Genomic DNA, 15,020 nt, shown 5'->3' with positions numbered 1-15,020 from the left:
TCTAGATTTGACTGATACAAAAGAGCAATCGATTTTAAACTACCACCAACCTTTGTGGCGGATATAAGGCTTTATCTGGTTCCAGACTTTGGTCAACAGGCTGAGTTTCAGACGGTTGTAAGGTGAATTTGATACTAAATTTGCAAGGCACTGCAAAAGACAAGAATAGCCCATCAATAGGCCTGATTAAGCCACAGCACAGACACAAAACGTTATAGCATTTAATTAAAAAAGAAAAGTCTATGAAGACTCATTTGAAAATCAGTTTTTTTCTTTTTTGTCCTTTTTTTAGGGGACTTGCACTTGTGTTCTCACTGGTACAACTTAATACTAAAAATATGGGAGTATTTTTAGTAAATCATTTATTTGGATATACAAAGAGTGTAGGTAAGATCAAGCGAGAAGGCACAATAGGATAGCTTTTTTTTTTTTTTTAATAGAATAGCTTTAAATAAAACAAATAGGATAACTTTAAATAAAACTGTTACTTCTATTCTTAAGTCAAATTACTTTTGGACAATGTAAAACATTATACAATCGAAACAGAGAAAACCCATCCAGAACCCGTTGATAACTTGGCATGCTTACCTTAATTATCTGAGTGAGGGTCTGTGAGGATGACTCCGCCACCAAAGCTAACAAAAGACATCTGTGTAACTCTCTAATGCTGGATGCGATCATCACGGAGAAGGGAGTAAAAGCCCTTCTGTGGTCACTGGTGTCTTCAGCAACAGAAAGAAACTGCTTTGAGCCTTCCAAGATGGCGGATAAAACTTGCAGAGCACATGCACGTGTCTGAAATTTCAGAATGATTCACCTTGATTAGTTAATAATCAGGAGTCAAATCCCCTTCTTCCTATTTTTGTTTTTAATTTTTGAAGTGTTTAGGATCATTTTAATTAGAAAATTAGAGGCAATAAGATTATCTATCAGGTCATAAAAGTAGCCATGAACTAGGCCATTTACACCCTCACTTTAAAAAAACTTGTATCACATTGCTGTTAGGTTTTCTTACAGGAAGGAGTAAGTCTAAGCTACATGATAATATAAAACCCTGAAATCATGAACATGAGGATAACTTAAAAGATTAGAAGTCTAGTTTATTCAAGCATAAGACCAATTAAAAAGAGAGAACTAAATAGCTCGTGGGGTAGGAAAAAAAATACCCAAGTCTAGAGTCTGTTTCACACTAAACATGCGACACTGAAGCATCCATGAGTGCTCGAAGTTAATTAAACAGTATATCAGGAACTTTGTGCACATTCAAGTTGGCAGGCATCATTAGTGATCCAACTTTTCAGAAACAGTCTTAGGTACAGAAAATAATACTGCCTGTAGTGAGAGTCTTTGATAATCAAAGAAAGGAAAACTATTAACTATAACCTATGGAAGGAAAGGAAAATATGTGCACCTTTGTCAATGGTCTGCTGTACTTGTCAGGAAAAGTGTCAACGAAGCAAAATTTTGTTTATAAGATTAAAGCATTACTTTCAATTGGTACTCTGATGATTCTGTGGTATTAAAAATCAGGAAAGAGGGGAGCCTGGGTGGCTCAGTCAGTTAAGCATCCGAATCTTGGTTTCGGCTCAGGTCATGATTTCGCCGTTGTGGGACTGAGTCCCACATCTCTCTCCCTTTCTCTCTGCCCCTGTCCTGCTTGCACACACACACTCTCTCAAAATGATTAAATAAACATTAAAAGCAAGCAAACAAAAAATCAGGTAAGAAAAAAATAAAAAGAAAGCCAATTTAACCATAATGGAATGCAGGTGATAAATGTAGGACCAGTTATATAATACTGTACCCTCTTTGGCCAGCCCCCCAAAATACCAACTAAATACTTCCAGATATTTTAAAAGTGGGGAATCAACATTATAATTCTAATCTAAATATTTGCTCACCATGAAGCATATCTGAGTTTGGTGTGAAAAAGGTTCTCCAGAAAATCTTCAACTATATCATTTCCAAGTAACTAAGGAATAAATCATTTCTGCGCACCTTTTGTAGAGTGGGCTCACAAACAAAAAACTAAAGATTTACCGCTCTGAGAATAAATTTGTAGTATGACAATATAAGTCTTCAGAATCAAGCATAATCATTTAAGTTAGGAAGCTGACAATGTATTAGGAAATTGTGTGTGTGTGTGTGTGTGTGTGTGTGTGTGTGTGTATGTATGGGTGAGAGGGTGAGAGAGAGAGAGAGTGAGAGAGACAGCAAGTGAGAAAGAACTCAAGTCACAAGTCAGCTGACCCAACAAAAACTTAGATAAGGGGCTGCCAAACTTTTTCTGCAAAGGACCAGTAGCACCTACTTTATATTTTAGACTTTGTAGGCCACAGCCTCTGTTGCAACCACTCAGCCATGACAAGACAGATGCTAAATAAAGAATAAATATGATTATATTCCAATAAAATTTTACTTATGGACAATGAAATCTGAATTTCATATAATTTTCACATGGCATGAAATACCATTTTAAAAAGTTTTTTTTTTAACAACAATTTAAAAGTATAAAAGTATTCTTAGCTCATGGGTCATACAGAAACATAGTTTGCCAACCCCTGATTAGATGGCGGGTCTGAATAAAGGTATGCTATGCTGAACCTCCATTTCTTTATAAGGCAGTTAAAAAAATCATGATTCCCACAGGTGACAAAGCAATTACAATTTAAAACCAACTTGTGGAAAGAAATGAACTGATACTCAAAAGCCAAAAGTTTTTAGCCTCATTAACTTTGGTACGCTAAGAGGTAAAAGTATCCATGACCATCACAAATGAAAACAAAAGGAAAGTCACTGAAATATATCACCGAAGTAGGAAATCTATGAAAAATATAATACTATATCACATGATATTTCTCATAGGTCTGATTTAATTTCCTTTAAACCTTGTTTAATAGATCTCTGTTGCTAAAAAAAAAAAAAGCTACTTATGACACTGAATCATTCAAGTTCTGCTTCACTGATTCTTACATCAATATTTAATATACTGTTTACCAGTTCTGATCAGCACTTTCAGCAGAAATTACTGATGTGCAAGCAAATCTTAAGAGGGGCAGCTCTCCAGAGAACTCATTTTGTTAAGTTTTTATTGTCTGAATATTTACAATGATGGATGAAGACTTTTCAATCTGATAAACATCAGTGTGCTCTGTTTCACCAGGGGGTAGTTTCACTTCCTTGGACATGAAGACTTGTTCAAAGGTAATGAAACAGGAAAACACTTTCCCCTTTTTGCTACTTATGGATGTGGCAGAAATGTTTGCAGAGGTAGCTCAGTTAGTCCTTAGTTTTTCCTTTTTTTATGTTTGGTCTCAATCTTCCTGGGAGGATGATAAAGAAGTCATGGCTGGGAGTGGGTAGCAGTGAGGTTTCAATGTACTTGGTTGTTCCCTTCTTTAGCTTTGTCCCAGGACTGATTATTCTGCACACATGTTCAAGGTTAACTTGATTTGATCACACTCCTAAAGTTGGTTGCCTTTAGGGTGGGGGCATTTGAACACTGTGTCGGGGTCTCTAGATTTGGAGATATCCAAGCCAAGGCCATCTGTTCTTGGTCGGCCATATAAGGGAAAACCCGACTACCTACCAGTCCATGATAGTTACAAACCTGCTTTATTCTCTTTCCTTATAGGGCTATTACTCTAGATTTTGATTTGTTTCCACATTTCATAGCTCTCCAAAAGAGAAATAAAAAATCATGAAATTTGAAAATTGGGATAGTTCTCAAGGTACCAAGAAAGTTTGTCCCATAGTTTGTTCCCTAGATCAAGTCTTGCTATAGCCACATAATCTACCCTTTTAACACCCAAAGAAATCCTATAGAAGAAATTCATAAATTAGTCATGGTATTTTTATTGATAATTTCCTCTGTGCCATCTGGAAACATACAGGATGTGCTTTCTGAAGCACATTTCCAACATGTAAAAATATGACCATTTCCCAAGTACTGCCCACTGCCAAATCCTAAAGGAAATTTCTAAGTTTTCTCCTTTGGAATTAATCACTCTAACATTTCATACTGCAACTTCCTGAAAGTAATCTATTGCCAGTGTTCTGAATGAAGAGTCCAGTCCCCTTCCTTCTGTCCGTTTTTCTTTGGAAAGTTTCTCAGCATATCAGTAAAAACTGTGCTTCCAGTTGAATCTACCCTAGGTCATACCAGAGCTGCCATGAACTTGAAACTGTCATCACTGTGCACTTCAGCAAGATGCACTACTGTCATGTTTCATCCTAAGAGAAACTTCAGGCATCCAACTCTATACTTACAACGAGCCTTTGAGCAGATGACCACTCAGCTTTTACACATGACTATACCTTTTAATCTAGCTCTGATCAACGAATGCTGCTCCATTGCATTTATGTGAACTTTTAAGTTTTGCACACAACTTTCTAGGAGTCTTTGTAAAAAGTCTCTCTCACTGACATCACCGACCACAACACTTGCTTCTAGCACGTGTCTTGGTGCACAGGGACAGTTTGCAGAGGTGTGTACTAAGGCTCACTGTGGACCATGATCACACTTCTTTACACCTTTCTAACCTAAAATCTGTGACAAAGCTTCGGCTACAATCATTTCACTTGCCATTACATGGAACTGACAAGTTCTACTCATTACTTTGATCTTTCTAAATCCTACAAATGATGACTGCTTTTCCATTTCTCCAGGACCTTCATGTCCTGGAGCTAGGACATCTCCAGAAGGAAGTTCTATACGTTTCCTTTTCATCACATTTCTTGCATTGCATTCATCAAAGTTAAAGAGCAAGACCATATCTAAAAGGTACCCAAGGCTCCATAGCTCAGGGGTTAGAGCACTGGTCTCGTAAAAGGTACCCAAATCAAGGAGGACCACTTTGCAGCATGTAAAATTTCTCATGGCACTCTAAGGCAAATGTAAACATTAAAAACTATAAAGACATAAACACCATGACACAGATTTCAATCCACTTTCATGAAATCCGACTCCATAACCTCTCTGTACTCATATCCCAAACCCATACGTTCGCTGTCCCCTTGGCTGGGCAGCTGCAGTGCGGGTGGTTTACCTAGCCTGCCACTTGCTCCACAGGACGATCTCCTCAGCTCCTGCCGGCAGCTTCCTGCAGCCGGAGGCTTTTCTTTTCTTTTTTTATTTTTTATTTATTTATTTATTTTTGGGGGAGGCTTTTCAAATATATGTATTTTTTAACCTTTATAGTATTTTTCCTTTCACTTACAAGAATGGCTTCAGTACTGACTTATTTGTCACCCCTTATTTTCCATTTTTCTTGCAGGTTCTCATTTGCTACTGATTCAGTTAATCTGAAAATTTCCTGCTGGTATAACTACTCAGGATATTGGATGTTTGAAATTTTTGTGCTTAACTGAGGCCTGTTTATTTTTTTTACCCTGTAAGAGCTTTTGAAGGGTCACCCACAAGTTTTCTTATGTGTTCTTATCATAGACATTTTTCTAAGCTTTACGTATTCTTCGTAACCATTATGGACCAAGATATTCCACTGAGTGTTTAAACTGCTTTTGATTTTTTCCTATTATAAATCCCATGGCAATCAACATTCCCATAAAAGGGAAAGAACCACGGCTGTCTCAGTGCAGCTCCAAAGGGATACAGAGGCTACAAGTCAGTGAGCTCAGGCTCCAAGCAAGCCCTAGGCAGCAGGGCCCCTAGTGTGAGCGTTCTAGCCTGCTACTCACATACGCCTGTGTTCTGTCCTCCTGCCTGTCCTGTGATTCTCGAGTCAGGAGTTGGATTGTTAGTAATGAGAGCTGTGTTCAGATGAGACCAGATAAGGCAGGGAAAACAACAAAGACTTTCCTGGTATTATGCTCAGAATTTAAGTGCTTTTACCTTTGCAGAAGGATCTTTTAACGTAAGAGTCATCAGGGACACTGACTGAGGGCTTCCAAGCTCGGGTGTATCAGGAACAAAGGCTGACCAGTAGCCATAAAGAACTTTTTTTTCTATTGATTTTATAGTAGAAAGAAAACAAGCTAATGCTCCTTGGCGAACTTTGGCTTGGTAAGACCTATCCAAGAGAAGGAAGAAAAAAAGTCTTTAAAAAATATAAACATGAAATTCTATTTATTCCAGCCAATTCACATGATGCACTAAGAAACTCAACTTTCTGAATAAACCCAAAAGTAAATATGCCAACGTGATAGCTGAAAAAATAGTTTTCAAAATGCAATCAAAACATGCTAAAGCAATTTGTTTACATAACAAGTTAATACAGTAAACAATATAAAACACAACTAGACAGAAAATAAGAGGGCAACAGCTTGGCATCAGGAGTAGTGAGTATGTGCCAGGCACTGTGCTGAGGCTGGCAGACATAAAACCCGCCCTGCCCCCAAGGAGCCTGCGAGGGGCAGAGACAGAAGGACAGTTAAAGAGATAACTGCAGGGCATTTTGATCGATGCTAAGGTGGAGATACATCAAAGGGTCACAAAGAAGGCACCAAAGCCAGAATTGGGGAGCAGGGGTGCTAGTAAGAAAAGGCTTCTCAGAGGACATGATTGCTGAGCTCGTACCAAAGTGGAGTAGTGGTTAATAAGAAGGCACACAAAGTGGAAGAAAATTCCAGGCAGAGGAACAACATGTACAAAGGCAGATGAAGGGGACAAGGCAGATGTAGAGTGACACAAAGCCCAGCATAAATGAATCTTCAAATTAAATCTTGTGTAGCAGTCAGGTTTTTAAGCAAAGCTATTAACTTGTGTGCACCTGAGATTAGAAGGCGTAACAATATAACAAAATACTACTACCTCATTTTACTCTGCATGCCTCCTTCAGCATCCGAATAGTCAGACTCACTACTGCTGACCTTTTTCCAACTGGCAGAACGGAAGGGGGTGGAGACTCGGTCTCTTCCTGCCATGCTGCTTCCCTCTACAGGCAAACTTGGGACTCCCAGGGAGGAGGAGCAGGGAGTGCTCCCCTCACGCAGGTTCTCTTTGCCTGAGCCAGTGATGGGGGCTGCTTCTCTTTCACCACTGGATTCTTCCTCTTCCTCTTCTTGCTGGATTTTCCTTGATTTTACTTTTGATTTCTTCTTTTTATTCTGATTTTAGGAGCAAATGAAAACATACATATGAGAGCTATTGGTACTTTCTCATTTGATAATTACTAAATATGTCCCCAACACGTAGTCTGAAGAAAGAAGAAAAGAGGAGAGGAGAAAAAAATGGCACTTACTTAATACTCTGTGTGTCAGGTGCTGTGCTAAGTGCTTACACACACCCTACTGGACTACAGGAAACAAGGCATGACGTATGTACAACAGAGCCATACTGGTAGCCTGGGTTTAAATTCTACCTCTGTGACTGTGGGCAAATCATTTCACCTTCCACTTAGCTTGAAGTTCCTGATCTGTGAGTATAAGGCTAATGCCACTTTCCTTGCACAGTTGTGAAAGCATTCAGCAGCAACAGATTTCAAGTCTATAGAAAATGACTAGAGTGACAATTTTCTCAGTTCTTCCAGATAAGACCCATAGCTAGCACCACTCTAGATGTAGAAGAGAGACGTTAATCCACTATATACAATGCACGGTTTAGGTCACTGAGGCTTTGTAGATAGTAAGTAAGAGCCAGTTTCTTTCTTTTCTCCTGCTTCCTTTCTGACATCCAAATATCTTTGGAATCTAGGCCTCCCTCTGCATTCTCAAGGTCCCCTGAATTTAAGAAAGGAAGGTCCTCATCACTTCTATTTTGTATTATTAACATGGCCCCAGACTCACACCTTTTACTTGCTACCACAGTGATGTTTCCCAGATGTGTATCTGATCATATCACTCCCCTATATAAGAGTCTTCATCTCTGCCACCTGTAAGATAAAAACTAACTCCTTAGCATACTATAAAAGACCCTTATGATTTGGCCTCTGCTACCTACTTGTCCCAGCCTTCTCCTGCACGCACCTGACACTCTAGACTACTGGTTAACAAATAGGCTGCACACATGCTCATCCTCTATGCCTAGGCCCCTTCTGTTTCCTCTGGCGGAAAAAAATAACCAACACTTTCCTTCCTTTTTGTACTCTACTCATTCTTTAAAAAAAAGAAAAAAAGTTTATTTATTTATTTTGAGAGCGAGAGAGAGACAGCAAGCAGGGGAGGGACAGAGACAGAGGGAGAGAGAAAATCCCAAGTAGGCTCTGAGTTTCTCCCCTAAACTCCTAAAAACAGAATCTATATCCTTAATGTTTAGCACAATGTCTGGGATGTAGCAAGTATTCAGTAAATGTTGAGTAACTCAATGAGTAGAAGAATTTCAAATTATAAACATTTTATAAGTAATACCGGATACACGTCCAGATATAATACAGTGGCCCATATATCTGTATGCTCTAGGTTCTCCAATGGAAACATGAGGGAGATGGCAACTATATGAACAGGCTGGGAAACCTGGCAGTTGTAACAGAGACCTACAATATTTACCAATTAGCCTTTTGTAGAAAAAGTGGGTTGACCTGTGGTCTCGAGCATTTGGGGAACGAGGACGTGCAGCTTCAGGCGTAAAGTGAATGTCCGCTGCTATAGCTCTTACACTGCCTAGACCTCTTAGAAATAAAAGATGCTCTAACCAGTGTTTTCAGCAGTCTGATGAATTTACATTTACTATGCTAAAAACCCAAAACTGAAATCAAATTTAAGGTCAGCCTTTGGCGCAAGTAGGGATGCAAATCACAGAAAATATATATTAAAAACAATCCACAACTTCGTGCTAAGTAAACACAAGCATACCACAGTTGGTCGAGAAGTGTTGGATTCGGATTGCTGCGGTTTGACAGGTGGCCGCCCGTCATACTGAGGAAGCGGAGTGGGGTATAACACCGTGGGCAGCTCTATGTTTAGTCCCGGGAGTCCGTGAAACATAGATTTCTGATGATGATGATGAAGGAAGCGCACATACAAAAACAAATCATAAAACAGAATGATTTGCCATGTTCCGAATCACATCGATGAACCGATTAATGTCTAGAATCTTATTGAAGAAATTCAAAGGGACAGAAAATTGGTATCTTGAAGGTTTAGGGCTTACAGAAGAGTTTAATCCCATCTGGGTGGATCTGGTCTGGTCAGATGAGTTTAAGTTTGATTTTACTTTATTTACTTACCATTTTTATTAAGTTTAAAAATTTATCCAACCTGTTTTATCCGATTATTTTATCTATGATTTTTTAAACAATCTATCATTTTTATTTCACTTATCCATGTCCACATCTAGCTGTCTATATGGGAGATGGGACAGGGAAAGATTTAAAGTTTTAGTCACGATCAAGGTAAGTTAAAAATGGCTTTGACCCGAGGCCGCTTCCTGGCTGACCTGAAAGGTGGGTCCCCAGAGAGGTACCTTCCCACCGACCAGCAGGCTCAGAAACGAAAGGAGGCAGTCTACTAATTGCCATCTGACTGGCCTGTCTACTTATGTGGGCCAAGAGCCAAAGAGAAGCCCTGGTTCCTCTTTCAAGTACAAACAGGTTTAAGAGGATCTACAATTAAATTGTCTACAGATCATAAGCTATTCCCTTCCTAAGTGAAGATTCATACGTAAAGTTTTAGAATTTTGATGAATTTACTTAAAGCACAGCTTACTGTTTTCAGGTCTTAATTTGACATATGCCTACATATGAACATTTGAACGATCTCCTAATATATACTGCCCAAAAGCTAGCTTTAGAGAAATGACATAAAGTGGTCCCTATGCCTGGGGTCTGAGCAGGAAAGACACTCATCGCGATGAGCACTTACCTTTAGCACAGCCAGAAGAGCTCCAAGTTCCTCGGTCTGTGTCAGTTTCATCTTACCCCCATTGAGAAGAGACTGTATACCTTTCAATGCATTTTGTAACAACTGGGGGAGAAAAGAGGCCAAGTTAAAAGGTACAGAAAATTTGGTTATCCAGGGGTCAGCTTCCTAGCACCACCTAGGATGAAGAAGTCTTTCAATGATGAAAAAAATCATGCAACAGGGGAAAAGAAAGAAGATCTAGAGGAGAGATGTGATGAACTACTAATTATTTTCCAGAAGAACAGAGTGTTCTCACTGAAAAGAGTGGTCTTACTGTACATGTTTATAAGCTAGCACGTACAAATGGTGAGCAAGGAGGAAAAAAAAAACCAGGAGGTGTGTAGTGGGAAGGAGGTGACAGGGATGGAAAAGTGGCAGCAGAGATTGGAAGCGGGGAATCTCTATGATACAACAGTCTCACTAGTTCTTAAAGTCAAAGGGATGTATGTGGGAACAGGTTTCTAGAGGGCAATTCTGATCGAGATTGATCTTTTGACTCAGCATTCTCATTAAGAAATAGTCCTTGGGTGCCTAGCTGGCTTAGTCGGTAGAGCATCCAACCCTTGATCTCAGGATTGTGAGTTCAGGCCTCATGTTGTGTGTAGAGATCACGTAAATAAATAAAACTTAAAAAAAAAAAGATACTGTCCTTAAAAAACACTCCCCACACAGAGAGGATGTGGAACATAGCCTTTTTCTGAAATAGTGGAAACACTGAAGAAACTTCAATGTCCATCTGTTATGACAATCATTATGTAAGAAGCTAGCCCTCTACTACATGGGAAACTCAATCATGATAACAGGAAGCGTCTGCCAAGCACTTTAAATGATGTATTTCATATACCGCTCATGTAACTGTATCATTCGTCTCATTTGAGAGAAAAAGTATATGGAGACTCAAGAAGTTAAGTAACTTGCCCAACGTCTCCCAGCTACAGCAGTTAGAAATGCATGAGGTACATTAATAGGTACTGAAAAGATGCCCAAGAAATATTAACTTTAAAAAAGAGATACAGTGGTAAAAAACAGCATATTTAATATGATCCCACTGAAAAAGTATAAAATATAGTCATTTATATACAGAAAAAAATGTCTAGGGGCATGTAGAACAAATTGTTCCAGGTGGTTATATCTGAGCAGGGAACTATAGGGAACTTTCACTACCTCAGATCTGTAAGTTTTGAAATGTGTCACTCTGAATTTAAAGCATGTTAACAAATTGCCATATCTGCATCAGAGTTTTTAAAAAGAAGTAATACTGCAGATATTGTTGAAATCTCCTTTCCCTTCCATCTAAAAGACTGTTACTAGTCTGAAACTGTATTGCTTTTATAGTCAGGAGGCGAAAAAATACTTTTCTTCAAAAATCTAGAACCACAAAACAAACAGAAACTGTTTTGTAATTTAAACCTGAAAGATACGATTTCCATCTTTGCAGGTTATAAATATCTCACTTATGCCTTTATCTCCAGACAAAACTGATTCAATAACCAAATTATATTCTTTAGTCATAGCTTCTGTTCGACTACTGCTTCTAGACACATCTGTAACATTCACAAGATTAGTGGTAGCCCCACCTACCATGCAAAACGTGATATCATCCATATCAGATGATTTTGGAGACTGTAAAGTGGTCAAGAAAGCCTGGAAGCAGATATTTGGGTAGGGTTCCTCCAAGTATGGCTGTCCTGGTACACTAAAACACATACAGAGAAAGTAACTCAAACTCAGTCTCCTTTGAAATGGGGCTTGCAAAAGAATAAGAATTAAAAATAGCAGTAATACAGACTAGTGGAGTTGGAATGTACCTTCAGATGAAACTATATTAAGGAAGACTGTGCACTTCGGGTAAGTAACTACGGCTGTGGAATAGCACATGGCTGGAATGAATACCAAGAAGGAAGAGGGGTTTCCACAGGGAAAAGTTACAGAAGTTTGTAGTGGAAGAAGTATGGAGAAAGAAATCTTTTTTTAGCTCTACTTTTCAATGTGTAGAGGGAAACAATGCACACAGGTCTTGTCTGGCTAGAATCACACAGCTGAGCCCGACTCCTCCCCACTAGACAACACCGCAATGGGGAGTCAAGATACATCGGTTCAAGTCTGTGCTCCTCAGTTTCCACTGCACGAATCTACAATTTGGTGGATGGGATTGGTTCCATTGTCTTAGAAGAAATTGGCTTTGATAGAGGCCTCAACAAAGCTTAAATTCATGACTATATCCTTCTAGAAGACTTAATATGGTTAGAATTTGTATCAACAGAAAACAAAACCTTGACATATTGCATATGTACTGCTCTTTCCCTATTTTAGGGATAAGATCCCAGTCTATTTTTTCCTTTACTTTACCTTTTTAAACAAATACTACTAAAATAAACAATATACGATGATCTTATTAGCAAGGAACATGGGAAACACAAAGTGGGTTATTTTTCTAAGTTGGCTCTGGCTTCAGACATGAGAGGCCCTGTCTCCTCACAGCCAGGAGATGTGGCCGGACTCACATACCTGAGACACAAGTTTGCCATGCAGTGCACTGCAGCTCTCCTAGCTTCAGGGTCGGGCTGAGCCGAGTCACTCAACTTCATCAAAATCCCGCTCCTGCCGAGCAAGTCTGGGAGGTACTAGAACAAAATAACAGCTAACGTGCGTCAGAAAAGGCTTCTTGGAAAATTATTACTCTTTAGGTGGGTGTCATTTTTTTTAACTAATGGGCGGTTAAGTCCCAAAAGACTAGCTGCTAGCTGAATCTTTCAAATGGGCATGCAAAGATGTGCCCTGAAACACCAGTAGCGATCATCACTCTCAGCTCAGGTAGCTGCTGAAGCTCTTCAGTCTTGGGTGCACACTGAAGGATGACGATAACAACAGCGGTTCATGTTTAGCGAGTGCCAAGCACTTTACAAGGACTGTCTCACCTCATCCTCAAAGGATCTACCGTATACATGAAGAAATGAGATTCAGGGTGGTTGAGTAAGGGTTGACCAAGGTCACACATCTCATTAATGACAGGATGGAAACCTGAGCACGAGTCTATTGGTTCAGAGCCTGTGTTCCTAACCTTTGGAAGGAAAGGCAGAACACAGTTTAAACTACCTTTTGACATTTTGAGCCATTGCAGTAAACCAGAGCTGCCAGGGCTTGGAGAATCTCCATGTGTGTCCAGGAACTACACTGCTGAATAGCAGAAATAGTATATGCCAACAGGAAATCCAGGTTTTGTTCATCAACAATCACCTATCAATACAGGAAAAAATATGCATCATCTAACTTGTAAAAAAAAATACTTTTATCTTTTTCAGACATGTATGCTCATCTGAACCAAGCTATGAAAGAAAGGGCACATGTGTCCATCTTTTTGGTGTCAGAAAGATCAGCTTTAAAGGCTTTGAACGTCTGATCAAGACAGGGCCTTCTCCTTGTCCCAGGGCCTTGCTCACTTCCTCCCCTTTACTCCCTCCACTCAAAATAGAGCCTAGCAAAGTCCCTGCAGCTTTTCCTGGAGCCAACCAGATACTGGTAGCTGTAAATACACAGATATGTAAGACTCAAGCCACTGAAATGGGCTTCTCTACATCACAAATGCTCAACAAACAAACTATGAATATAAATGCCTGCTAAATAGCTACTATGTCTCACTATGATGTGGAGCATACAATGGGAAGAGACTGCATATCCTTGTCATCAAGTTTATAATCGTGTTGGGACAAAGGAGGCTAATCGAAGTAACAATTCATGAATAACTGAGATAAACTGTCATCAAAAGCTAGAAAGTTGATTAAGGGCTGTACGTACCATCTGTGATCAGGAACTTTTCCAATTGCCAGTGCTACAAAGGTAATACATCTGAGAACAGTAAACCTTCAGAAGCTATGGTATCAGTGTGAAAAATTCTGAACTTGAAAACAGTCTCATTTCATTTAGGACGTCACAGGTAGCAGACACTGCTTACCTATCAGCACTCATCTCCTCTCTCCTGCTGGCAGAGTATTGATTTTATTTGGGTACTCACCTCTTGCACATGGGACCTGAGGGTAAATCCTAATTAGCTAACATACTGGTTCTCTACCAGGGGAAATCTTATTTCCCAAGGAAATGGGAATGTCTGTAGACAGTTTTGACTGTCACAATCAGAGGGATGCTATTGCCTTCTAAGGTAGAAGCCAAGGATGCTGCTAAAATCCTACAATGCACAGGAGAGCCGCCCTACAACTAAGAATTACCCAATCCAAAATATCAGTAAGTGTCGAGATTGGGAAACCCTGATATAAAAGCTGAGCTGCACAGTGTAATCATCTAGGGAGCGTAAGCCCTGCAGTTGATTCTAATGTGCAGTCAAGGTTAACCCCTGGTTTCAGTCACCCATGGTAATACTATTCCCTTGATCAGACCTAGGTCTCCCCAGCCAGATATGAGGGGAGGTCTGATGGAGAGTGAGGGGACAACATGCTTCATTCTTTTTTTTTACATTTTTTTTTTAATGTTTATTTATTTTTGACAGAGAGAGAGACAGAGCATGAAGGCGGAGGGGCAGAGAGAGAGGGAGACACAGAATCTGAAGCAGGCTCCAGGCTACGAGCTGCCAGCACAAAGCCTGACGTGGGGCTCGAACTCACGGACCATGAGATCATGACCTGAGCTGAAGTTGGACACTCAACCGACTGAGCCACCCAGGCACCCCAACATGCCTCATTCTTTTTAAAAAAAAATTTTTTTTAATGTTTATTTATTTTTGAGACAGAGAGAGACAGAGCATGAATGGGGGAGGGTCAGAGAGAGAGGGAGACACAGAATCTGAAGCAGGCCCCGGGCTCTGAGCTGTCAGCACAGAGCCTGACGCGGGGCTCGAACTCACAGACTGTGAGATCACGACCCGAGCTGAAATCGGACGTTCAACCGACTGAGCCACCCAGGTGCCCCAACAACATGCCTCATTCTTACAGAGACACAAAATAAATCATTTTTTTGCTTCTGCTGGGGGTTATTTATTTATTTCGCATGGAATGCCTGGAACTGAGGCCATCTTGACTAGGAGAGATACTAGCTGAGGACAGCCCATACACCGATAGCAGAATGGAAAAATGTCAGGAACTTTCTCATAAAGTGCCCCTGGAGTGCCTCTCTTGGGGGTTGTAGTATGATATAATTAAAAAAAAAATTGTTTTTAAGCTGTTGTAGGTTGACTTTTCTGTTTCTTGCAGCCAAAAGCAGCCAAAAGGTTACAT

General features: G+C 39.9%; 1 protein-coding gene across 4 annotated transcripts in view; it reads right to left on the bottom strand.

Moving 5' to 3' along the window:
* Positions 1–15,020, bottom strand: part of HEATR6 (HEAT repeat containing 6) — a 35,862-nt gene that overhangs the window by 16,524 nt on the left and 4,318 nt on the right. For 3 of the 4 annotated variants that reach the window (XM_015078461.3, XM_015078460.3, XM_027034354.2), the window contains exons 3-11: positions 12,892–13,032; positions 12,304–12,419; positions 11,377–11,491; positions 9,757–9,858; positions 8,749–8,886; positions 6,770–7,065; positions 5,852–6,029; positions 589–795; positions 51–150 (exon numbers count right to left, since the gene is read on the bottom strand). In XM_015078461.3, the coding sequence (XP_014933947.2) occupies positions 51–150; positions 589–795; positions 5,852–6,029; positions 6,770–7,065; positions 8,749–8,886; positions 9,757–9,858; positions 11,377–11,491; positions 12,304–12,419; positions 12,892–13,032 (1,393 nt within the window). The remainder of the gene's footprint in view (positions 1–50; positions 151–588; positions 796–5,851; positions 6,030–6,769; positions 7,066–8,748; positions 8,887–9,756; positions 9,859–11,376; positions 11,492–12,303; positions 12,420–12,891; positions 13,033–15,020) is intronic. The other variant, XM_027034353.2, reaches the window with a different exon arrangement.

This window comes from Acinonyx jubatus, chromosome E1, assembly GCF_027475565.1.
Source record: "Acinonyx jubatus isolate Ajub_Pintada_27869175 chromosome E1, VMU_Ajub_asm_v1.0, whole genome shotgun sequence".
NCBI classification, from domain to species: Eukaryota; Metazoa; Chordata; class Mammalia; order Carnivora; family Felidae; genus Acinonyx; species Acinonyx jubatus.
The sequence above is the reverse complement of the archived record's forward strand: the minus strand, read 5'-3'. Positions and strand labels throughout refer to the sequence as shown.